Source organism: Pungitius pungitius, chromosome 16 (assembly GCF_949316345.1).
Source record: "Pungitius pungitius chromosome 16, fPunPun2.1, whole genome shotgun sequence".
NCBI lineage: Eukaryota > Metazoa > Chordata > Actinopteri > Perciformes > Gasterosteidae > Pungitius > Pungitius pungitius.
In genome coordinates this window covers 10,623,516-10,648,705 of record NC_084915.1, presented here as the reverse complement: position 1 = coordinate 10,648,705, position 25,190 = coordinate 10,623,516, and the positions used below count along the sequence as shown (strand labels likewise).

General features: G+C 43.1%; 3 protein-coding genes across 8 annotated transcripts in view; 1 reads left to right on the top strand and 2 right to left on the bottom strand.

Annotated features, from left to right (window-relative positions):
- Nucleotides 1–3,127: 3,127 nt before the first annotated feature.
- Nucleotides 3,128–5,853, bottom strand: waif2 (Wnt-activated inhibitory factor 2). The gene has a single exon (XM_037466652.2). The coding sequence runs from the start codon at nucleotides 5,638–5,640 to the stop codon at nucleotides 4,585–4,587; it is 1,056 nt and encodes a 351-aa protein (XP_037322549.1). The 5' UTR covers nucleotides 5,641–5,853; the 3' UTR covers nucleotides 3,128–4,584.
- An 8,304-nt stretch (nucleotides 5,854–14,157) lies between these two features.
- On the bottom strand, nucleotides 14,158–20,511 carry smyd4 (SET and MYND domain containing 4). 5 transcript variants are annotated; one of them, XM_037467264.2, is made up of 11 exons: nucleotides 20,154–20,511; nucleotides 19,806–19,950; nucleotides 19,535–19,624; nucleotides 18,061–19,057; nucleotides 17,277–17,522; nucleotides 16,728–16,930; nucleotides 16,443–16,590; nucleotides 16,202–16,318; nucleotides 15,417–15,540; nucleotides 15,154–15,277; nucleotides 14,158–14,993 (listed from the first exon to the last, which is right to left on the bottom strand). In XM_037467264.2, exons 1-10 carry the CDS (start codon nucleotides 20,285–20,287, stop codon nucleotides 15,157–15,159), a joined length of 2,325 nt encoding a protein of 774 aa, XP_037323161.2. In that variant the 5' UTR covers nucleotides 20,288–20,511; the 3' UTR covers nucleotides 14,158–14,993; nucleotides 15,154–15,156. The 5 variants fall into 5 exon arrangements, 4 of the variants coding, with proteins under 4 accessions (XP_037323161.2, XP_037323159.2, XP_037323162.2 ...); XM_037467262.2 differs by lacking the exon at nucleotides 14,158–14,993 and having other exon boundaries at nucleotides 15,090–15,277; XM_037467265.2 differs by lacking the exon at nucleotides 14,158–14,993 and having other exon boundaries at nucleotides 15,090–15,277; nucleotides 19,535–19,602; nucleotides 20,154–20,293.
- Nucleotides 20,512–20,569: 58 nt separating this feature from the next.
- The window catches only part of LOC119215258 (replication protein A 70 kDa DNA-binding subunit-like), a 29,002-nt gene continuing 24,381 nt past the window's right edge, over nucleotides 20,570–25,190 (top strand). Inside the window, exons 1-6 of one of the 2 annotated variants that reach the window (XM_037467267.2) lie at nucleotides 20,570–20,693; nucleotides 21,030–21,080; nucleotides 21,286–21,364; nucleotides 21,580–21,688; nucleotides 21,782–21,873; nucleotides 21,965–22,063. In XM_037467267.2, the coding sequence (XP_037323164.2) occupies nucleotides 20,661–20,693; nucleotides 21,030–21,080; nucleotides 21,286–21,364; nucleotides 21,580–21,688; nucleotides 21,782–21,873; nucleotides 21,965–22,063 (463 nt within the window). In that variant the 5' untranslated portion in view covers nucleotides 20,570–20,660. Of the gene's footprint in view, nucleotides 20,694–20,884; nucleotides 20,906–21,029; nucleotides 21,081–21,285; nucleotides 21,365–21,579; nucleotides 21,689–21,781; nucleotides 21,874–21,964; nucleotides 22,064–25,190 lie in introns of those variants that run through there. The other variant, XM_037467268.2, reaches the window with a different exon arrangement.

Below are 25,190 nucleotides of genomic sequence, written 5' to 3'. Positions count from 1 at the left end.
ATTTTTTGATATTGGAATACAAGATGTGAACTATCTCTAATGTGGAGTGGTGCATTTCTACTGCAATAGGTGACCGTTATTCTTTGTAAATGACTGCAGTGTAGCTTTCATGTTATGACATGAGGTGGGAATCGATCAATAAACATCGTCATTTCTCTTTAAGATTTCATTAAAAATGGGTTTCAAACTGGAACAGACATGGGCTTTTTTGTTACTGTCAACATGACTAATAACTAACATCTCATTTTTATTTAATGTGTTGATGGAGGGGTTTCTGCTTATATTATTATGTAACCAGCACCGTAGCCAAAGTTTGAAAGTTGTGAAACTTAATAAAATGACAGGGCCATGAGTTCAAGTGTGTCTGTGAGTCATTAGAGAAACAGCCATGATTGGCTGTAGTTGGATTTCTTAGACAGCTATGATGCCTGGATTATATCCGGTCTCGGTCTTCAATCTCCATCTCTGTCTTGGTCTAAGACTCAAACCAAGTCAAGACCACAACTGGCAGAATATCATAAAGTGTCCTTTACATTGAAAATACTGTGTGAAATTTTAGTAATTGATCATTTCCCTACATTGAGGTATCCACGTCAAACCGCTCTCCTTGTATGCTTCTCAAAAGCTCATCCTATGCGTATGCTTGAGAATTTAAAGACGAGTCAACAGGTTTAATTAGTGTAAAGATCTGTGACACGTGGACGGCTTATTAAGCCAGAGTCTGTCCTCCAGGTCAAAGGCCAATCGACCAGCCAACTGTGTTTATCCACTAATCGAAACTCAGGCCAGGAATGCAGCCTTCCTCTGTAAAACCTGATGTGGCTCCGATAAAAACCCACAACCTGTGATCTAAGAGGCCAGACAAAAGTTCACAACATTACACTCAAGAATATTGGTTCCCATGATTTGTAGTTTCACTGCAGAGTAAAATGGAATAATTGATTGGAGTAGTCCAGACTTGAAATGGGATTGATTATGCCATCATTTTCTTTCTTGTTTTATCCAATACTTGTGTGATAGTCTGTCTTTAACTCCTTACAGGCCTGATCTTACTATGTGTGAACTGTTTGAATTAACTCGTCTAAATAATATGATGAAATGTCAAGTATTCCCTGAGGGTGCATTTATGAACAAACAGGGCACGGTGACCCCAAACAAAGGGATTCATTCCTTCGTCTTTGACTCCCGGGAGCCTCTCTAATGAGCTCCAATTATGACGGCATTATTACTGAATGCGGTTAATGACCTTGCCTGACAGATATAAAATAACTACGGTGTAAAAAACGCTGGTGCGTTTTTCCTCTTCAGGCAGCCACTGTCCCCAACTTTCATTCCAGTAACAAAAACCTGAAGTCTTTATATCACAGCTGCATCTGACAATTCATCTTCAAGGGCTAAGAGAGACAGCGAACAATGACAGACGTTAAAGAGGCACATTTCTCTAGAATGCACTCTGATCTTACAATATTTCCTCTATGTAAATGGTATAAAGGAGAAAGTTAATATTTTCATCAGGATATGCATAGATTAAGTAAATAAGTCTATGATCAATGCCAACTCACAGAAATCAACTATTTATTATACTTAAGCTGTAGACTGATAAACCAACCAAACTCATACCAGCCAATATCCATTATACAAATGATCCGCCGATATGTGACAGGAAGCTGCGGTACAGAGATTACCTTTACATGCACAGGTTGGTGTTTTCACTTTAAAAATGCCATACTCACTATATATCTCAATCACAATTAATGAAAAAGAAACATCATCACGTTTGTATGCTTTAGTTATGTAGTCAATTAAAATAGACTTACTGGCGGCCCATGTTATATATACTATAGATATATAAAGATAGATAAAAAGCAATTTCATACAAATGTCTTTGTACACCACGAGGTCACCTCCATTTCTTTCATCCACATGAACAACTTCTTTTTCCTTCTGCATGTGAACATCGCTGTTCACACAAAATCACAAATGCCATTTGTATCCACCAACACACAAAAAGATCACCCTGAGTCGTGTCTAACCAGATAGATTTGACGCTCCTCTTGCTCTTTCCCACCACGCCAAACTCCACTTCCAATAATCTGTGACCCGTAATCACCAGATCATAAATAGGCAGACTCTTGTGACTCATATGTCACCTCACAAACTTCTCACATTTAGCAAGTGGTCCATCAGCGCCTAATGGGCTGTGAGTCATCAGAGGGAAAGCCTTGCTATACGGACACTAGATGGAGGCCATTAAAACATTTTTCCCAAAGTTTAGATGCTCAGACATGATAAAATAATCTGAAAGCAGCAGCCATTCAACAATGAAGATGATATTTTCGTATTCATTTTAGACATCCCCCCCCATTGCAGTCAGGCTTTGGCCATTCACCCCAAGTCCAGAAGATGAGTCATCGCTTTACATAAGTCAAGGACATTTGGTGTCTGGACTAAAGAACTCTAACAAATCTTTTCTCTACCTCCCCTTTCTTTATCCGTCTCTTTCCGGTCTTTCTTTTTCGCCGGGCTCAGCTTAAACTCCGTCTCTGCGTCCTTTACAAAGTCACTCAACTGGATGAAGTAATTTACCTGGATGAAGGGAGCGAGAGAAGGGAATAGTCAGAGAGAGGGAGGGTGTGACGTCCAGGGCCTAAAGTCTTTCAGAAAGTCTTAATGGAAAATGTAGCCAGATTACAGGAGAACAACAAAAGAGAGCAATGTTAAGTGAAGTGCAGTCGTTTTGACGGCCTGCATTTTCACTGTACGGCTGTTTGCATACTGATGTTAGCATTTTACTTGAAGGACCATCTAATCATACAGAGTTGCAGTGGACTCTGGTTACTGAGACACGCTTATGCAGCACAGAAAAAGACATGTAGAACATATTTCTCACTCTTACAAGTATGCTTTATTTATGTTATGGTGTTTATACCACCATCATCATGGTGATACCTGATGTCTATCTATCTATTGATTTAATTATCTATATATGTCATCCATTTATCCACATTTTTTTTTACAAATATCTGATTAAGTTTTGCATGAGAACAGAAACGCCGATTTATAACCAGCGTTCGGTTTCAAAATAATCCATTCTAAGAAGAATCAATTCTCACTTTGTTGCCCGAAATGTGTTGTAATATTCACTTTATTATGATTTATAGAAGAGTGAAAGCAGGGGAATTGACACTGATTTTGTTTAGCCAGCCGGTTATTCGATGCAAAAAACATATTAATCAACCCTTACATTATAAAAATGTAGAACTGGACTCTATTAAGTTACTTACATTATATTTTTTTTATTTAGCTGAAGCTTTTACCCAGAGCAACTTATAATAAGTGCATTTAACCAAGAGGAAACAGATCCAGAACAACAAGGAATTTTCTCACACACACACATTCCTGCTCTCCTGCTGTTTTCCAGCTTAATATGTTGGACCTTCGGTTCAGACGGTTGATGAGCTCGGGGGGGCAGAGAGATCCCGACTTCACGGCTTGAGGCTCACGGTTTCTAACAGAGCTAATGCGATTAACACTGTTGATGCCTGTCATGCCTTTCTTTTATACTGTATATTTCCCTCCAGCGGCGGACCTCTACCAGCCCAACTATTTGGAGCTTTGAAAAGAAGCAGGCGAGGTAGTCGATACCTTTTCTGGCCGGCAAGAGTGCTGATGATGGGACATTTTACTGGAGTTCATTAAAACTTCACATGGCGACAATGCACTCATTCACACCTGCTTGCAGCAATGTTACAAAAACTTTTCACAAAATATGAGCAGGAAACACTTGCTGCCTGTGTTTAATGTCTGGCACATGGCTGTCAACACTCCTGACAATGATGATAAAATGCACTGACGTAAGGAACACTGCCTACTCACCATTTTTATTTGACTCTTTATTCATGGATTGGTTGCTTTTCTGTGCCTACAATAGTCGCAGGGGGGTGCATGGTTAGATTCCTTCACTTCCTCTTCTGACCTTTCACCGATAAATTGACCATGTGTCAAATGATACACGTGTGTTATTTTCAGAGATCAAAGGCTTTTTGAAAGGCCATGTTGTTAACCATGTTCCTGGTGATGAAACGCGACTTACTCAAGCATCACCTGCTTGCACTAACATGGCACTCACCAGCTCCCTTGCCTCGTCCTACCTGCCCGAGTCTCCTTCTCAGCCACGTTTCTCTCTCGCCCGTTACAGTATGCACTCCCTCGGTAGATTACAAACTCAAATACCTGTTTCTGCCTCTGGAGACTTTGGAATATAGGCCATTTGTTTGCAGCAATTAGCAAAGAGCTGCAGTTTTCAGAAATCCAATTGATCCACTGTTTCATTCCAGTTTTTTCAAATGACAAATTCTATGTACCTTTACTACCTTTATGTGTCACTATGTTAGAAAGATAATACTACGTTCTAATGCAAGCTGCTTTAGAATGTGCATGTTGAGATGATGCATGAAAAGCAATATATACAATAGTGCTCTAAGTCTCCTAACTGTGTTTGGCTGTGTGCAAAAGCCAGTGTGAGTGGAATGCCACATGCAGTTTATTGACCAGGGGCTGAAAAACATGAGAGGAGGGGGGAGGTTAAACAGCCACGTTGGCCAGCCTCGGGTCTGAGTCCTGCTCGTAGCGGTAATGGTAGACCTCCATCTGGTCCCGGCACGCGTCCCTGATGTTGTTGAGCCACCGTTTGATGCCTCTCCGGTTGAGATACAGCACCATCAGGAACACCACCCCGATCAGAGCCAACACTATCCCGAGGAACACGTACGAAACCGCCTCGAGGTTCTCGTTCATACAATCCACGTCCTCCTCGCGGAGGTTCTCCACAGGAACCCCCCTCTTGGCCTCCGGCTCGCTGCACAGCAGACGCCCAGCATCCGGGCACTGGGAGGAGTTCTTCAACCAGTAGTAAAATGCCCCTAGGTCGCAGTTGCACCGGAAAGGGTTCAGCGCCAAGTAGACGCGAATGCGCTTTTGTTGGTACAACATTGTTAAGTTTCCTCCCGTTATGCTCGCTATGGAGTTATTCATCAGCACCAACGCGTGCAGGTTGTGCATATCTGATCGCAGCGGGGGGATTGACTTCAGCGCGTTTCCCGCTAACTCCAGTCTGTGCAGGCTGAGCAGACTTTGCGTGTTGAGCGCATTGGAGAGCTGCTCCGTGGCCGCGGGTAAAATCGAGTGATTGAGGTAAAGAGAGCGGAGCTGCAGCAACCCGTGGAAAGCCCTACCAGAGATGTACTCTAGCTGGTTGTGGCTCAGATCCAGCAAATGCAAGCGGGGGAGTCCCAGGAAGGCGTAAGGTTCGATCGCCTGTATCCCGTTGTGGGACAGCGAGAGTGTCGTCATTTGCAACTCTGTGCCGTTGCTCATGAACGCACCACGATGTAAAGTTGAAATGTTTCTCCCTTTGAGTATCAAGGTGGACGTCCACTCCGGTATGTCTCCCGGCACCTCGGCGTCCTCCCCATCACGGCAGGTCACTGTCCCCGAGTCTTTGGCACAGATGCACGATGACGGGCAAGCATTGTCCGTCCTGACAGGAGAAAACAACAAACACACCACCGCTGCGTAATACAAACACCACTGCTTCCAGATGGAAAAAATACACTTTGAATTGTCGGAAAATATCCACATCTTCTCCCCTATTCAAGTCTCGAAGCAAGTCTGTGCCCAAGTGTCTTGGAAAGAAGGTGAGCGAATGCTACCCTATCAGGAATGTGAAGTTGATTCAGTCCGTATTCGGTTACTTTCAACTATCTGGAGAGATAGAAAGAAAGAAAAAACTCGCTCTTTCCACAGTCACCTCTGTGTCTCTGTGGGGGTGTTATGCCTCGGCACGCTGGACAACCGTCGTGTGGCTGAGTGAAAAGCTGCGGACATGCGCTCCCGCGGTGGTATTTTGACGCCTGTCACAGGGTGTGAGAGAAAGAGAGAGAGAGAGGGGGGGGGGGGGGGGGGATAAGAATCCTCAAATCATCCACCTTGTTATTCTTTAGATAGCATTACGGACCTTAAGAAGACTCGCTTGAGTTGCTAGCATGCCTCTTTTACCAGCTTAAAAACAACCTTAAACGAAAAATATGCTTTTTGTCATTGAGTCGAAAGCTTGCAGAATAATTAAACTGCAAGAACATCTGTTGTTTCCTTTCCATATCCCGTTTCCATTATTGCATTCTTAATTGATGTCATCTGATGTTTGTTGCCAATAAGTTGGTGTAATTAGGGCAGTGAAGCCTGTTTGATGAGGTCTGTGTCCATTCTGCTGGATTGATCCCTTTTCCAAGGAAAGAAATCTTTTGAAGGGTTGCTCACGTTTCCATGGTGTTGGCAAATTTAAACTAAAATGCATAAGCCACCTCTAACAGAGCGATAAGTGATGCTGCACTGATAAAGGGTCATTGTTTTCTTGCTGATTAATAAACCCGAAATTCAGACTTTTGCATTCATGCTGGGATGAAATTATTTACACTCTAATTGAGCTAGAAACGGTTGGCTGAAATTTAGATGAAAGGGCACGGAGGGAGATCTTTTATTTGAAGTGCCACAATATTAACTCTAACCTCCACCAACAAACACAATACAAGGACACAATTTTAAGCCAGAATCACAGTCAATGTATCTATTTGATTAAATATTTAAGTGGTATGTAGAAAGAAAAGCTGCTCCCAGTGAAAGTGAGTTAGAGGTTCAGCACTACGGACAGCTCCACAGAGAAACAGAGCACTTGGTGTGAAATGATCTCGAGTTGGATTTCAGATACTTGAACCCTAAAGCCAAACTCTGAAACTGAAATGCAAGTAGAGTTCTTTACTAGTGTTCAGGCAGGGTCAAAACCGGGAGGTCAGTCCAACAGGCAAACAAATCCAAAAAGGGGCCGGGATACGCCGGTGAGCTTGGAAATAACCCACAAGATAATCAGAGGGCAAGAGTAAGTGAGGGGACCTAAATAGTGAGGGGCTGATGAGGGAAAGGGGCTGCAGGTGAGAGAGATGGTCTGGTGTTGATGACAGGATCTGGAATGACAGGAGAGTTAATTAAACAAGCAGGGAGCATGAAAACTAATAAGGCGGAGAATTCGTGACAGTTGTTCTGTGTTCACAAAGAGGCAATGAAAAAAGAACCCCGCAAATGGAAAGATGTAAGCGTGAAAAGAAGAAAAGTGGAAGTCGCTGTTGTTTTTTCTTCTTTTTGTTTTTAAACTGACAACCAGCACAACGTGAGCTGAAGGAAGAAAAAGAAATTCAGACAACGACAGGAAGGATGAAGGGTTCAGCACCATGGATAGCACCAAACGGCGGCACATTTCTGAGCAAGAAAGCGTTGCATTGAAAGGAGCAAAGCAAAGAAATAAAAATACATGACGAAGCAGATAATGTTTGTCCAGGCTCAGGACCATGGAAGACAGTGGAGGACAGTTGATTAATGAAAGTACAACAGAACGGCTAAAGCTACTCATTGGTATCAACAACTCTCTCTGTGTGGTCCCCAGACACTGGCACAGAAATAACTTTCAGGATGACCTGGCCATGATTCCCTTTTAACAAACCAAGTTAATTTCAAACCATTTGGGGTTTAATTAATTATAGCAGATGCAAAGTAACAGCAAGCTGTCATTAGTCAGTACTGACTTGTAGTCACGGTCACAATGAGTAAAGCTCTGGGTCTGTTTGTTTACTGAATAAGCACACACATAGACAAAGAGCATCAGACCATGCTGCGTGTGTCCTGTCCTGATAAAGACATAGGTAATTCTTGTATTTAAGTGCTAGGATTTTCAGTTTTCTAAAGGGTTATCACCTGAAAGGAATGTCATTGAACATCATATGAATCAAAACATGTGTTTATTTAAATGATTTAGACCCACAGTAACATGTATCTAGCCTATATGCTTACCTCGCATGGCCAGATGTTTACACAGGTGTCCTATGTAGCTAAAAGTGTGTGAAAATCAAATTATATTATTTATATACCCATATTTTTCTTTTTTACATCTCCCTGTACAACCACAGGCTTCACCTACTGCGATAGCGGCCTCCACTGCTCTGGATTCAGAATTTCCTGAAAATAAAATGGAACCTTGCTGTTGGGATTCACAGTAGCAGTAGTACAATGTTAAAGTATTCTTTTAAAGGAAAAGACAAACCCTAAAAGACATTCAGTGGTTTTGTCTGTGTATTTAACGGGGGCCACGGTACTGGGGAGTTTTGAGCTGATTGCAGTTCGCCTTCATTCACAAGAGCACTAAATCTGGAACAGGTGGACAAAAAACGGCCCAGGTGGCAATATAAATATAGACACAGAGTGGCAACAACACAGAAAGCAATAGAGAATAAAGGGTAAAGGCCTTCCTGCTGGAGCTGAAGATAAGCACAGGGGGCCCTATTAATGCGTGTTGTCTTGCCTATTACGGCGTATGGGATTGTATTCCTTCCTCCAAACAAACGGGGACATCTGCTTAGTCCTCCTCTTCTTCACTTGGGAACCCTCCACCCCACAAGTGTTTGCTCTATCTGCCCGTTCAGAGCGCTGATTTAGTGAGGGCTGTTGTTCACAGGCTGTTGCTGGGGTATTGTTATGGTGGCCCCCTCCGCGACCTTCAACTTGATACTGAACCTTCTAATAGATTTACTCAAGGCTGCCCATCCCTATCTCCTGACCACAGCGTGTGTGTGTGTTTGTGTGCCAATTAACTTGGCAGTTGAGTTTTCCTCTTATCCTCGCATTATTTCTGAGAGCTACGCTGCACGTGCTAAATCAGCAGCGGCATGGTGTTTTTTTGATGAGTACGCATATGTTATTATTACATTATGTGTGCACTGTGTGTGGAATTGTATGTCCGCTACAAAATCTACCGCCACATTTTAATTTCCTCTGTGTCCCTCGTCTGTCATTAACCTTGTTTTAACAAGGCGACTAGATCTTATCTTCGTCTTCCCTCCAGCTGTTACACGACCGACGCATGCAGGACCTTTAACTACATATTAGAGAACCGGATATAATACAATTTGACGTAAGTAAAGGACAAGAGGATACAAACAACATGTAAGGACTGGAGAGTCATCTGGGTCAGGGCTTGAGGGCATAACGATGCACAAACTGGTTCAGTAGGTGTAAGCTTAGAGCTCCCGACATCACCCAACGCAGCCGCATGGCCATCTCTTGTACGATGTCATACATGGAGGACACTGTGAGGATGCACATTAAAAAGTTTGCAGGCTTAAAAAGATGCAGTACTGCTATTGACAGGAATCACGTTGTGATTTGTTGACCCTGTCTTACACTTTTTTTCTCGTGTGTTCAATTCGCATTCAGAAGCCAGCTCTAAAATGAACATTTTTGCATGAAGGTTGCTTTTAAAAAAAAAACTATATAAAACCGCTTTCTCCATTGCCACGGGTCCTTCTTATCTTTGACAGATTAGCAATGTTCATTTGGGTTTTGCAAGAAACAGACTTAAAGCTGAAGACAACCTTTAATTAACCCGAGAGTGACTTTCCCTCGCTCTAACTCTGAGCTTTAAGAGCCTTGTATGTGCAGGATCATTACTGGCTAGAGGCACTCACACTCTAATACTGTTCCAGAGGGCCGTGCTGTGGTACAACAGCGTGCTCATGGGTAACAGAAGTTTAATCTAAAATCCCTCCTTAATCTCTTTCCTTGCACTATGTTGCGCATGTTTGATGGCTCGGGGTTCAGCAGACGAAGGACTCTGTGGCAACTGGGAACAACAAGGTTTGCACCGATAACGGAAAGAGATATTCACACTTTTCCCACCCCGATCTTTGTAACTCCCTCCCCTCCCATTTTAAAGCGTTCCTCTCCCCGTCTGATTAACCTGAATCTGTCCATCCGCAGACCGGCTCCTTAAACAGTAGTCTACCTCTGGATAGATAATAGATGAGGTGATCAGGGAGGAGAGGATAGAGGTTAGGGCGAAGTGAAGAAGTGCAGTGGAGGAGCCCTGTGGGGATGACGGTGTAAATGGATCTTGAGGAGCTGGTGTCAACTGTCCCGGCACCATTAATTAGTCATTTAGATTTGTAATGGAGTGAGCCACAGAAAGACGGACGCAACCGGCCAAACAAAGCCCAGTCACTCAATCAGAGGAGTTAGCTGTGGCTGTTGATCACTCCGTGTGGCCAAAGTGATCAGGTGATCAGTGGGATCATTGAGTCCTTGTCATAACATTACATGTGATTTATTTATACACTTTTGTTAGATATATTTATATTATATTAACGGAAATATATGAATATTTATAATGTGACAATATTTGAATAATTAGGTAAAATAAAATATTCCATTAACAAACTTAAATAGATTCCAACTGTGGTTTGGATGTTTTATTATCTGGCAATCGATGGTTCCTCAAAGATCATATCCACATATTATCATTTGCCGTGGATACTGACCTTCGAAGAGGATATTTAGATTGAATTACGATCTACAGTCACAGCATGTTTCCTTGGGGTTACATATTATGAAATATTCTTGGTCAAAGAGGTTTTTAAATATGAAAAAATACAGTCCGTGAATCAGTGATATATATGTCAACACATATTTATAACCTTATGTCTATTTTTTAACCTCCAAAATGTCTATGGCTGTACCAAGTTAGTATTATTATTATTATACATTCATTTCATTCATAAAGTTAAGTTTCTAACCATCACCTAACAAATGATTGACATGGATACCCGGCTCGTAATGTCTCTATTTAGATTGAATTACAAAACGGTTAATATCTAATGTTCCTTGACCGCTGTTTGTCCTTCTGCCAGTACCCATGGCAGCTAAAACGCTGGCGCTGAAGGCTGAAGTGTATCAGTGACACCTTGGAAAAAGAACAAGGGCAAGACCTTTGGCACAGCGCCAGTCCTGTTAGAAGGATTCAATCAGTTCGGTGTTTCGTTGCCACTGTACGGATATAATGTTTGGCCGGAGAATTCCTTCCATTTCTCTAGTAGATTGGTGCAGTATAAAATACTGGCGAATATCTTCTCTGAGCCGGGCCGGGCGATCCCATAACATTTTGGCCACATTTTATTAACGCAATTCAATGCTGATATTCAACCTGCAACCGCATGGCCACAGGCTGTCAGTAACAGGTCCATTAATTCAAGTTAACAGTACGACCAGGGTCACAATTAACATGAGTCAGTGCCAACGGCACACGATCCAAATGCAGAACATTATAAAGGAAAAACACTTTTTGTTTTTTTTGTTGTCATACATGTGGCCAAGCCGGCCTGATACAACTCCCTCACCGTCTTTCAGTAGACCTTGGTGCCGTCAGGCTGTCCCAGGGGTGCAAAGTTAGAGACGGTATTTATGTTCATCAGGGCCAGGCAGTCAGAGAAGTAGTACCCTCCATCCATCAACAACTAGACTGCTCATCACTTCTGCACAAGGGTGAACTTTCCGAGGCAGAGCGCCTCCGTTCTGCTCTGCATTGAAGGCAGCAAGACACGGCGAAGATGGACGACGGGCGGCCAGAGTCTGGCGCGCTCGCCTCTCATTTATTTAATAATGAATGTATTTGTGGCTGCTGCGAGATGTGTTGGTGAAAGAAGGACTGGTGTAAATGCAAATTGTGCATTGCATGATAGGATATTTAGTCCCGTACTTTACGTAAGGACGATTTGGGTCGTTTGGATCCTATTTATTTCCATCACATTTCACAGAGGTTTCATACTTCATTCTCTACTACCTTTGAAGCCTGACGTATCCCTCAAACCAGCTCCAGCTAAACTGATCTCATCAACTGGAGGAGCAGGACTAAAATCCCTGCATACGTGTCCTTGAACACTCCTCCAAATAATACCTGCTGATCCTTGGGAGGGAGAAAGTGAAAAGTACATTTTCTTACAGAAGGCAATACATCATCCCATTAGATTACATGGAGACATAGTTGATGAGCAGTCATTGTCTTCATCATCCATCCACGTGCCACCAAAGTGCTGAAAATACTTGGCCATTATGTCTGAGAACAGAGCGGGACATTTACAGAGAAAATGAAGCAAGATGGATGAAGGAGGAGGAGGCGGCGGCGGAGGAGATTATCTTACATTTATTATGGTGGAGCTTATTAAAAAGGGGAGGTCATTATTTGTATCTGGAGAGTAGAGAGAGGGCGGCCTATTCTTAGCCTTTACCCCTGTGGGTGGTCGACAAGATAGATCTACAGTTTTCTATGAATCTGTTTCAGACTCCCAGGCCCTGCCAAACTGCCGCGTTATCAAACACACCATTTCTCTGCCTCACTGGTTACTGAGAGGAGTTTAGTTTAGTTTTTACGTTATGAAAAAGACTGAGTTGCAGTTCTTCGGTTAATATATTTAGCGCCACAGGCGACAGCTGGGAATGCTGACGCCACAGAAAATGAAATAAGTAAACAAAAACATTTACCTGCAGGGGACTCACTATTCCTCAATGATTCTGATTTACTTTTTGGGGTTCAAAGTACCAATGTGACACCGGGGTTATTATTCCCTGGAGTGGATTGATACTGTCAGCATTATTCAGCTTTCATATCTGGAAACGTCATAGCAAGAGAGCAGTCATCAGTCAGGAGATGCCACATGTTTTCCAGCGACATCTACAGTCATTCTGGGAGTTTGATGACAGTGAAACTAATATGATGCTAAATCATAAAAGCTCTCATGTAAATACAAGCTTATAAAATTGATGATTTAAATCAAAAGAACCAGCTGAGAATAAAGTTAATTTCCTGCTTCTACGGTACACTTGCTCTAATTATCCATTTTACATACCGGTATACCAGGAATATCTTGAAGATCAGAGGAATGCTCCCTTTTAGCAATAAAGAGAAAATGATACGTGCTTTAATTTCCTGAAGACTGAACTATTGCAATTCCTTGTTTACCTGCCTCAGTTCCTGAGATAGAGCTGAACTTCAGACTGTGCAGAACTCTGCAGCAGGACTGCCCACTAAGACCAAACGCTGCCAATAAATCCCCATTGTCCTGATGGTCCCTCCAATCTGCTGGGTTAGTCCCACCAGCGGTTCCACAGTGCACCTTAAGGTCTAAATGTGATCGATCATCAGCTGTTCTAACACCTCAGCTCTGCAGCAGTCTCCCAGTTACTATTCCATCTGCTGACGCGGTTTCCACTTCTCCGATTCAAATCTGGTCTTAAAACACAAAATATACAACAGAGCTTAAATATAGTGTAGCTTGTTGTTACCCCTCAATTTCAAGTTTAATCGAATAGTTTTAACCGGTTTGGAATAATCCATTTTTAAATGTGTTTTACACTTAATTTAATTGTGTGCTGTTATTTTCCTGTTTACATTTTTCTTCTTATTTTGTATTTGTATTCACTATGCAAAGCATTTTGTGCTCCAAGCCTGAAGAAAACACAATCATTATTAATAAAGACTTGCTGGCAGCGCTGCAAGGCTTCACAGTGGTACTTTGAGCGAAATGCAAAGTGCAGCATGCAAACCAAATAGCCGTCTTAGTATTCTAACAGCTGGTAACAATCAATAAACACAAAGTATGGCAGATGTTGATGGGAACGTCATTAGTTTAGCAGGTATTTGGACATAACCCAAAGTATCAGAAAAATAGAAATTGAAACCGCTATAAGAAAGCATAGAAGTTCCCGTTTGTTCCGATTATTTAGCTTGTGGTCAAAGGGATTTACCACCCCATAGACACCAGGCTGGTGTGGCTAACATACAGGAGATTGAGTGCCATTTATCTCTAACCTTGTATGGGTTTCGGGCTGCTAAGTCGTGGGTGTGTGTGGCTGTGCTCCAAGAAAGTGAACGGACTATTTTAGGAGAGTTATTGCTGGTTCTGTCGACCTTCACCTTGTCCACGGTGAACACGCCTCTCATGCACCTGGGCCAAAGTTAGAAAGCAAGCCTCTCTGCAGATGAAATTGCACCAGCCCTCAAACACTTGGATGGAAATTCGCATTCAACCCACACGCCATCTGTTTCTATTTCTTAAAAATGAATTGGATGTTGACATTATTGCCTGCAAGAGCAAGTAAGAACTAATGAATTCCAATTTGTCTGGAACACAAATCAATAACGATTGAGTCCTTCCCACCTGCTTTTAATACATCATTCGACTTCAACATGCAGTTTTGAGGGAATATCTTTTACTGGCCCCCATTTCCATAATAGTCGGTAATAACGTTGATTGTGTACGAGATTGACGGGGATTTTAATTTTCACGTGAGCATCAGCCACATTACCCGCCCTTGTGAGGAAGGAGGATACAGGAATTCTCAGCTGATTTCACAAGGTGCCTCTCGCACAAGTTTTTTCTTCTTGACCTTGACTTTCTACCACGTGTCAGATGGGCTGCTTTCCAGATATTGTCGATGTCAAACTGGCAGATACATCTGGAGGTCCAGCTGTGATTTTATTCTCTCAACCTGAGCTTTCACTCATTTTTTGTTACGTCCACCAGCTACAAGGTTACTTTAAGTAATTTACTTATAGATTTCAAGGGGAGAGGCAACAAAGACAAAGATAATGCAGATTTAATGACATAAAGATAAGTCATAAAACCTTCCCAGTTGAAGGTATAAACGTAAGAGCAACATTTTGCTTTCCAGTTGCCGAAGCATGAAATTGAATTTTTGGGTGGATAACTGCTGCCACCTAAAGGTCAAAGGGCTACCTATGTATATGAGGTAGCTGCAGGTATTTGCACATTTTCCAAATTAATTTAACTGCTCGAGTACAAACCAAGAATGACCTTTGACTGGCTTCAAGCCAAATGCCCACCAACACAAAAATGACACATTGACTTCAATCATATTCAGAGGTAAATTTAACCAGGAAGTACGTGGCGGAAAACGGGCCTCACAATTCAGGGCAAGCGCTGAAGCATGAAATTGAAATTATTGATGGATACACTCAGACACGCAGAGGTCAGGAAGCCAGAATTAACTCCACGTGTTCTCGTGTTGGTTTGGGGGTTGTGCAGACGTGCAGGTTCCTTCTGGAAAAAGTATAATTTTATAGAGACTAAATATGTATGCAGCATATAAACACATAGGTGTTAGTCAACAGTATTATAATCAGTGCTCACATTCAGAAAAATTTGTAGGATTTTAATTATTTCCAGTTAAAAAACAATCTTATACTGTATGTAAGCATACTCTTTAAAAGAGACAGTCCTCCATCGCTTGCAGCTCCTGTATTTCGTCACAGAGAGGGCCACCGTGAAGGCAGAAGAGTCGCCTGACCTTGGGGATGACAGAGAGGGCCGGGCCTCTGGCACCGCTGTGAGGGAGAGGAGAGAGACACAGACCTGTTATTTCCTCTAATAATGTTTCTAATACGGTTTCTCCGTGCGATCACATTTATCATCCGATATTAAAAAGAGCATGCCCCCACAATGGTCCCTGTACAAGTCACTCACCCGTTGAAGTGTAGCTGAGCCAATTTGAAGAGTTGTCGACCCAATTCAATGCTGTCTTCCCCGTACTGGGCGCCAATAGCAACAGCACTTCTCTCCAGATGGGACGCTGCATTATTCCAGTCACCTGCAGGAACAGCAGAAAAGAAAAAAAAGCAGTCAGAGAACTGCCTGGAATCCAAACTGCAACTCTGGTCACGACTTGATAGAGCTAGTGGAGAATTACGTCATCGGTTTCTTGGCTTCGGCCACATAATGCATCTGGAATTAAAGATTTATTGCTGTCACACAACACCATTGGGCTAATAGTCACTGTGTCTGTTAAGCAGCTGCTAGTACTACTCTGCCACTAGCCAGTACTATTTTTTTTTTTTTTTTAAGTCTTAGGGTAGTGATATTGAATATTGACGTAAAAAGTCATATTGTTTCCAGGGCCAATAATGGTTACGTACAAAACTTTGTCACTCAAAGTTAATGTTGCAAGTTGAAATTGGATTTGGCATTACAGGTCGATTCGTTCTTCATCAACCCTTTAGTAGGTTTATCGGCTGCATGGTGGAGCGTTTTAGTGGTATGTTGTTGAAAGAATACTCAACGGAGTGAGCCATCTCCTGCATGACATTGATCCTTGTCGAGTCTATTAAAATACAAGTGGCCAATGTGCCAGGATTGAACCCTTGAAATTCTTATCCAATTCATAGAGATGTCCATTAATCAAACAGTGTGCCTTAGACACACAAAACCGTCGAGGTGTATAAACCACAAAGTTCATGCATTATCATTCTCACCCATTGTAGCGTAGGCCCTGGCTATTGCATCTGCCAGCTCCCCCTGTACTGGGTGAGTCTCTGCAAGGATCAGTCCAGGCTGACTCTGGGTCCTTCTCAACAGTCTCAGGGCCTCGTCTGCGGGGGGGAGGAGCAGGAGTAGAACACGGGAATGTTAGAAAGACCTTCTGAACCAATGAAAATGACACATTGATGAATCTGCCTTCTGCATCAGCATGCGGATGTAGCTTTTCACACCCACCTGGCCTCTCTCTTTCCATGAGGTCAACAGCCTTCTCCAGGTCCGCCTTGATGCCCTGCAGCCTGCGGCTCACTTCAGATGCAGACACGCGGTGGCCACAGGATGACTGCAAACATACAAATCCTTTTGCTCCTTCCTCGCTGCTTTGCTGCACAATCATTTATGATGAAGGTGGAACGAAAGAGTAAAGAGGCGGTCAGCATCAACAAGTATTACTTGTATTATTATTATAATCATGCAAGATTGTAAGAAAAGATATCCACATGGAGACAGATGAACGCCTACATTGAGAGATCCTTGGCACTTCCCACACATGAGTCCACCTCCAACACCCGACCACTGCAGTCTGGACTCTGATCCCTCCGCCTCCGCCTCCTCCTTCTTCTTCTCCTGCTCCTGGGTGCAGGCCTCACACTGACACAGGAAATAGTACTGTTCCTGCAGGAGACGCTGCCGTTCTCGGGTTGCCATCCGACTGCTGTGAGGACCTTAGCGGGGGGGGGGGGGAGGACGGAGACAACGCCACAAGTAATAACTCACATAAGAAAAACAGAACAGCACTGCTGGAAGCAATGGAAACTCATTAGAGTGGAAGGCGATGTAGGGAAGTGCTGAATCAGGGATGGCTGTCAGACAAAATGAAGTAGACAACATTTAAACCCAAGCCTACCGGTCTGATGGCAGATAAGAACCAGGGGGCAAGGACCTATATGTCTGGGCTTACAGTTAAGCCAGCAAATACTTTATTCTCTGTGACCTCATGTTTACATTCCAATTGGCGAGTTGAGATGCAAGACCGGAGTCCGTGTGGAAAGACAACCCGCGTTTTCTTACCATAGCAGTGCAGGATCTCTTGTCCTGGAGGGATGGCTTTGGATGCTCGGACAGTCACCGTGACTCCCCGGGCTGTGCTTGCATACTCAGTCACACTCCCACTGCCGTCTGCGGACAGAATGGCTCCAGTGCTGAACCGCAGGCTGGTGTTGGGACAGCAGGAGTGATTCAGAAGGCTAAGAGTTGGGAATATTGCCGTAGCAATGCGGATTTCACTGTGGGACTGAACCGGTGCATTTGCAGCTCCTGGGCGGTGGGGGAATAAGAAAGTAAAAAGGTCATTGTGCAACTCAACAACATTCAAAGCTGAAGATTGAATTCTTGGATACACCTTTCCATTCGCATTGTGCTGCTACGGTAACCGCTTTGGTCCCTGTTGGGCTTCTTGTTACTGTTACTACATTAACTAATAGGACAACAACAACAAATACAAGGGTCAAAATGTTGTCATTTAACAGTTGTAAACGTAAAGATTACAAATGTGTCCCAGTAGAGGTGTATGTGAGGGACAGGAAGTGAACAAGCTGCTGAGAAATACAAATGTGTTGAAACTGTCTACAGTGGAATGTACCATATAAAATTATATTAAAAATAAATGAATAAATCTCAGCAAAAATGATTACAACAGCTTACATATATTGTTAATTAACATTTTGAAGCTAAATATTCCAACTTCACTTGTTCTAACGTCTCAGATCTAAAAAAAATTGACAGTTGGGATTTTTTTTTTATCGTGACAAAACTCGAATCGAAGCAAGGTTATAACACTTGTGAATGTAGCGACCTGTGTCTTGCAGCGTGAGGATGGCCTGGGCGTTACACCTCAGCTGCAGGACGTGCCTCAGAACTGCACTTCCCAGCAGCCACATGTTCGTTGTGTTTCCCTCCTCCTCTGGTGATCGGCTGTCCGCCCCTAAGAGCCTACTGAGGGCCCCAGAGGCCGGCGGGGCTCCTGCTTTACTCATCTTTAGGAAAAGCGTCGCTATGGTAACCGCACAGAGGAAACGCACTTCAGGGCTATGGAGCTTGAGGTGGTGCTGCAGGTGAAACACGCTCGGGTAAGAGTCCCCGTGGTATGAGGTGCACGGGTCGGATGGATTCGAGTGGCACGGGTCGGAACCGCTGGACTCGTCTGCGTGCTCGTCTCTGGTCGAAACCCGAGCAATTTTGATGTTTTCCAACCCCGCCTTTAGAGCTACCCTCAGAGCGAGCTGTGACATCACACCCATCATCTTCAGATCCGCTCCCAGCGGACATTCCCAGCGGTGGTGCTCCTCCCAGGCGTCTCGCTGGCAGGGAATGGAACAGTAGCGGCTGTAGCTACACCCCTCACACGGCACGGGACACAGCGTTTCACTCAAACACCTGTGACAGCGCCTGTGCTCCGTTCCAAACAACACCGCTGCCTCCGCGTGCCGCCTTCCTCCTCCCTTCCCTCTCACTTCCTCCGTTCCTGGTATGAGGACACAGCCGTACGGCCTGTCATGAAGGAGCACCTCCCCAGCTGCTACTCCCCCTGCAGCCACAAGGTGTCGACCTTTCTCAGGACTGAAGCCAACAGCAGCTTGAGGATGAATCCCAAATGTGAGAAGTCCAACGGATGCCCCCTCCACTCTGTCTGGAGCGTTTGGATTCTTCGAGGCAGGATGGTGGTGATCCTCTGTTGCCCTTTGACCTCCAGAGAGGTGCTTGAGGCATGATGTGCGACGGTCCTCTAGTTTGTGTAAAAGATGAGAGGGGTAGCTATTCTTTACAGCACAGTCCATGTCATCAAGGGATTCCTGAGAGACAAAACAGACACACTGGACTGTGAGTGACTACAAAATCTAAGAAAACTATTTTCAACAACAATTTGATAACGTATTGAAACTTACTCTGCACGCTTTTAAAGCTTTTAAACCAATCAAAAACCTGGAGAAAGGTGATGCTGTGAAAACCAGCTAAACTATTGTGAGTCATCCTGTATGTCCTGTGGGCAAAGAGCTGCTTCCTGACCACACTGTTAGCAGACAGACTTGGGTCCCAAGTAAATGTCTGTCCTCCAAATACATATTAACAGGCCGGCCTGGTGAATAAAAATAACTTCAAAGTCAAAGTGAGGAGACTATTGACATAGATTTAAATCAAGTGCCGATGAATTTGATCACTCAGTGGGGACCGGCTCTGTTGGATGTCTACAGGGAACTCAACAAATAAGAAGCAGGTTTTACTGACTATAGTAAACCAATAGTACAACACATTGTGTAAATTAGTGGAACCTGGTAGTGCTGGAGATGGTAGAGCGCAGCAGAGCGGTTGGCATAGCACAGAGACGCCTGATCCGAACCTGGAGGAGCAAAACATATGCCCTGTCATGACAGGACACGGAGAGGCTGGATATTAGTGCATAGTACTTTTAGGCACACTGCTATAGCAATCCAAATAGCTTTAACTTTATATTATAATTACAGTTAAGGCCTTAAAATAATGGCATGGAATAGTGGCCTCTGTCATGATGTTTGCATTTTCAGAATATTTTGTTCATTTGACCTGTGAATAGTGCAGAGCGGCTGCAGCGTAGTCTCTGGTCTTGAAGCTGGAGTTGCCCCTCTCCCTGCATCTGGCTGCCAGCTCTGCGTCCTTTTGGACGGAGTATCCCGGTGAAATCGACTGCACGAATTCCAGGTCATCTTGGCTGTGAAACGGAAGTCGAGGCGTGTTAAAAAAGAAACCTCTCCTAGCAGCAGGGTAGCTTGGGTTTAATGTGTGTCGGTGTCTGTCTAGTACTAGACGAGTTGTGCAAACCATTGCTCATATTTGTCAAGTTAATGTCTGCAAGTGGTGTAAGTTAATGAGAAAAAAGGCCGTTGTTTCTGTAAGCTAACGTTAGCTACTCACGTTGTCAGAGTAAGAGTACATTTGAAAAGATCATCAATTTCAAGCTGGGACGTTAGGGTTTCTTTTAGCTGGGGGTCGAGTCCAATCCATTTCTGTGCCACATGATCTTGCCACTGAACGCAAGGAAAATCCATCACGGTCTCCACGGTCTAACAAGTAAACCACGCGAGCTACGCGGGACGGCTCACGGTTAGTTTCCGTTGCACGTCCGAGGAGCACGCGGTCAAGTTAGCGTGAATGAAACGCGAGTTTGACACCACAACCTTCAGAATATACCCCTGAGTGTTTCATAAAAATACCCTCGACTTAAGTTACTGTTCCAACTTTTCATCGAGAAGCCATCATGTCGTCCATGCTTATTCACTCCTTTATTTTGAAGGCATGAATTTCCCATATCCGGTTTCAAAGTGATTTCGCTTTTCTCGCGATAAGTTGCCCACGTTATACTGGACTAAACATAAATACAGCCAAAGTCTGCTTGCTTGGAGAACTACTCTACCGGGAGACATGAGTGTTGAACTCACAAAGGGAGCCGTTGAAGTAAGCGCAACAATGCATACACCTGAATATAAACCCTGCGTCTTTCTCTACTTGAAACACCAGCTTCTAGTACTTAGCAACGGAGCTCTGCTATCTGCAGCTGTTAGCCTCGCGAGCTAATGAGATCACTCACAGCTGAATCCGCACCAGCGTTGGCTTCAACCGACCATATTGTGGCACGTTTCTGTGTTAACGACGTGAAATAAATGCAGGTTCGCACTGAAACCTTATGACTTTGTATTCGTGGCTTGTTAGTAGCATGTTATGCCATTGTGATGTGACAGGGTGAGGCCTCAGTAGACACTAATGTGTGTGTTATTGTGTGTCGTTGTATAGGCACTGATCAACAGCCCACAGGCGGACAGTGACATCATTCTGCAGTTGCTGGTAAGTCGATTTTAAAAGTCCTCTTGAAAAAAAAACGCTGTCAAGTATAACAATTAAAGTTAGGGGATTATATGACGATTACCCATTTGCTAATATTACTGTGATTTTTCTATGTATAATTTTCTATTACTCAATGAACAATATCAGGCATAATTGTCCAGGATCTTTTGCTTATAAAATCCTTCCTTCCCTCTGTGTTGGTCAGAATATCCGTCAGCTTTCAAATAGTTCTGGTCCTCCCCGGTTCCGGCTCTTCATGAGTGATGGCCAGCACTCTTCGCCTTGTGAGTATTTTTGCAGTAGCCAATAAAATGTTGGCCTTTTTTTGCTTGTAAGTTGACCAACAAATGTGTTGAACACCAGTAATATAATTTATTTTCAAAGAACAAAAGTAGAGCTAAGCAAACTTGCTCCTTCTAAATTAATCAAGTACCAATAAAAGATAAGTTGATCCTTTTCAACTGTGCATGAACACATTTGTATGTATGTTTGTATGTAGCCTTCCTGTTGGCTACACAAATGAACCATCTGAAGGAAGACAACCTCCTGGAACCTAACTGTGTGTGTATCGTGAAGAAGACCATCAACAACACGTTGGCAGATGGGAGGTATGTGGTTTTATTTGCATGCCCTTACTTCCCTTCCCCGTAGCTGTTTGTTGCATCTAATCCCCTTTTGGCATTATTGTAACTTTCCTCCAGGTGTGTGGTGGTTGTGCTGGATATGGAGATACTGCAATCGGCCGGGGAAACTGGAGGGAGGATTGGGAATCCCACTCTATATGATGCAACTGGTATTATTATTTTTAAAATGCACATGCATGTAGTTGGGAACGGTAATAAGGAGCTTATGCAGTTCTCTCATGGTGGTTGTTCAACTTGCAGGTAAGAAATGCTCTCCGCAGAAGCCCAGCTCAGGTCCTTCTGTCCCGGCATCCCCTCCGTCGGCAGCAGTACCCGGATCCTCCAATAAGAAAAACACCAGTATGTAACACATCAAAGATTTTTGTATGCGGTTACGTGCTTCTTCATGAACAATTCTCTGGTTGTTTCAGTCAAACAAAAAACAAAAACATTTGATACTAATCATAACATTAACGGTTACATCAATGGAGCACTATGAGGCTGATGTAAAGTAGTACACAAAGAAAAAAAACATTTTTAAACACAGTAAAACAATGCACCCAGAGGCCCTCAGGCTTATATGTACTACAGATTTATAGTGCTCATTTGCTGTGCCGATTAAGGCAATTAAATACGTCACTAAAACAAACAGATTTTTTAAATATAGCAAAGTTAGATGCACTGAACATACGCTTTGCTCAAGCCGACTAGACATCACAGAAATAAGTCTTTGGTCTGAAGTCATGGGGAAGGAATTTGGGTGAAAATGTAGTGCTTATAGAAGACCAAACCTTAATAATGACTAATAATATGAAGTGGACGAATGTGGACAGACATATGGGTTAGATGAATGAAGTCTTTTACTGTTGACCTCTGCTTCTCAGGAGTTCATTCTTTTCTTAGATATCATTATAATATATTTAGATAGTTTACACTGTTCATTAACAGATTTTTAACACTGTAGTCAGAATTCAATGATAGTTTCACAATGACAGGACATTTTAGGAGCTTGTTAGATAGTAAGTTTTGGCCCATTTAATTTGAGAAAATCTAAATCCTAAAGAAGTCTTATGTCTTTTGTAACCAGCAGAGGGCGCCATGTACCTTTTTTTTCAAGACGAATGTGCTGATTACTTAGTTGAAATTATTATTTTTTCCTCAATACTGTTCTGCAGCCATCATTTTGGACCAATGTAGTGTTGTTCAATTTTCCCTCTCATTCACCGAACCATGTTTTAACCAGAACTGTGGACTTCTTTTTCATTTTGATATTCATAGCTCTTCAGTTTTCAAGGGATGTAGTCCCTGTGAGTGAGTTCAGAACTAGATTCAATGCCAAATGAATGTAAGAACGCAGTTCCTTCAGCTGAAGCGTGCTTTTTTTAAACTTATGACAATGGGCACTTTAATCAAACTTACTGCCGCGCTGTCAGTGCAGGAAACTATCTTGCCCACCGGCCACTGCGGCTACTTGAGTCCATAACTCGCACCTTTCACTGTTTTACCACCAGGCATTTTTTATCACAGAGTAGGACCTTCAAATAATGGGTGGCTTTCTGCCAAAATGTCTTGTGCCATGAATCATGCCTAAAGTAGCCAGTGTTTTATTGGGTTTTCTTTTATTAGCTTAGTCGTTGCTTCGTTCACTTGTTTAATACCATCAAACGCATCAACATTGATTCTTGTTATGTGGCAGAAATGTACCCAGTAGTCCTCCTCAGTGGAGGATGTAGCCATGTGAGTGGTTGAGGTGTGTGTGTGTGTGTTGTGACTGAGGAAGCTTGTGTAGGCTGATTGTCCTCCCGGTCCAAGGCTTCATGAATATTGTGGACTGAATCCTCTCGTAGTGAGTCAGTGGACATTTGAGCCACAGTAAGTCTCAGAATGCTTCCTCGTTTATATGATTTGAAAGCTGTTACCTCAGATCTCAAGAACCTGCTGTCCTGTTTAATTGTTCTATTGTCAACGTGGTAAAACAGCAGGATCCTTATTATCCTTATTATTTTTTTTTTTGAGAAGAGGCATCTACCCATGAAACTCAGGATCTCAACTGATGCCTGCTGCTCCAATAGCATTTATAGATCTATTGCTTCGTCAGGGCGAGGTATGAATTACATCAATAGATAAATGTGTGTTTGTTGCTGAGAGAACAGAAAAGACAAGATGCTGCAATCAAATCATCAAGTTGTCTTTTCAAAGACTGCGGGTACATTAAGTCTGTCCAATCTGGGCTCAGCTTGAACATCACAAGACTAATTAAAAACTGCAACTGTGCAGCAGAGATTCCCTTAAATCTGAATTGATTTCGAAAATGCAGTTCATAAATCATGTGTGATTAAGCGTGTATCTAATTAGTTTTATTTCCTGGATAAATATTACAAGGTTGCAGTTGCGCTTCTTGGTGTCGTTTTGTTTCTACGAGTTGTTTACTCAATCGAGAGCATTTCAGTTGCGCTCCTTGTCTGTCCCATCAGATAAGCCAACTAATCACTGAACAGAATATGATTTAAACGGCGTAAATCCACACAGGATACACCTGTGGTTCCCTGCGTCTCGTTTTCTCCGAGTCCTATCATCTTTGATGATGGCCGTGTATATTTCCCAGGTCAAGGGCTGTAAGACGGCAGAGCCGGGAAGTGGAGAAGGTGTAATTAGCTCCAGGGAGCGCCTGCTCTGTAGTGAAGCCTGACCTCTGTCATCGTCGGACTGGGAGGAGGTGGTCAGAGAAGTTTTTTCTTTTCCTCTGCTGTCAGCAAGAGTTTGAAGGAACAATTGAGTTGATGTTTTTGTTGGTTATTATTGTTGCCTTGGAAACTCCGTTAAGTCACAAGCAACATTGTAACGCCAACATATTACTCACAAAAGGAGTACTGTAAAATCCCGTCTAGCAGCATCGGCTGAAGCGCCAAAGGTCATGACACAGTATTCACTGACAGTTCTGTGTTCTACTTTAAATATTCATCAGCAGCATCCCTTAAAATAGACCACCTTCAAATTGCTTCGCAGATGATATTTAAATTTCAATAGGAGATCTGCACTTGTTGAAGTGCATTTAAAATGTATTTTTAATTATTCAGCACAAACTATTCTCTGCAGGTTTCCTTTGTCCTTACACCTCTTTCCATCCCCCTCTCTCTCTCTCACTCATAAACACACCAGGCTCTTCTCACTTTCTCTAGTTGTTAGCTTATTTTTTCCTATAGTATGCCCCCACACACACACACACACACACACACACACACACACACACACACACACACACAATTCAATACCCATCACGTGTTTCTCCCCTTTAGCTTCCTCCCTCTAAAACACTCCATCCGGATTGCGTGTGTATGAATATTGATGTTAATTACTCCTTGCCTGAAAATAGCTGTTCAATCTGTAATTTCCCCAAGGAAAGTGCTCATGAACACACACACACACTTGAGCATAGCATACATCTAGAAAGGAGGATATCATCAGTTGTATTTGTTGTGCTCCAGAA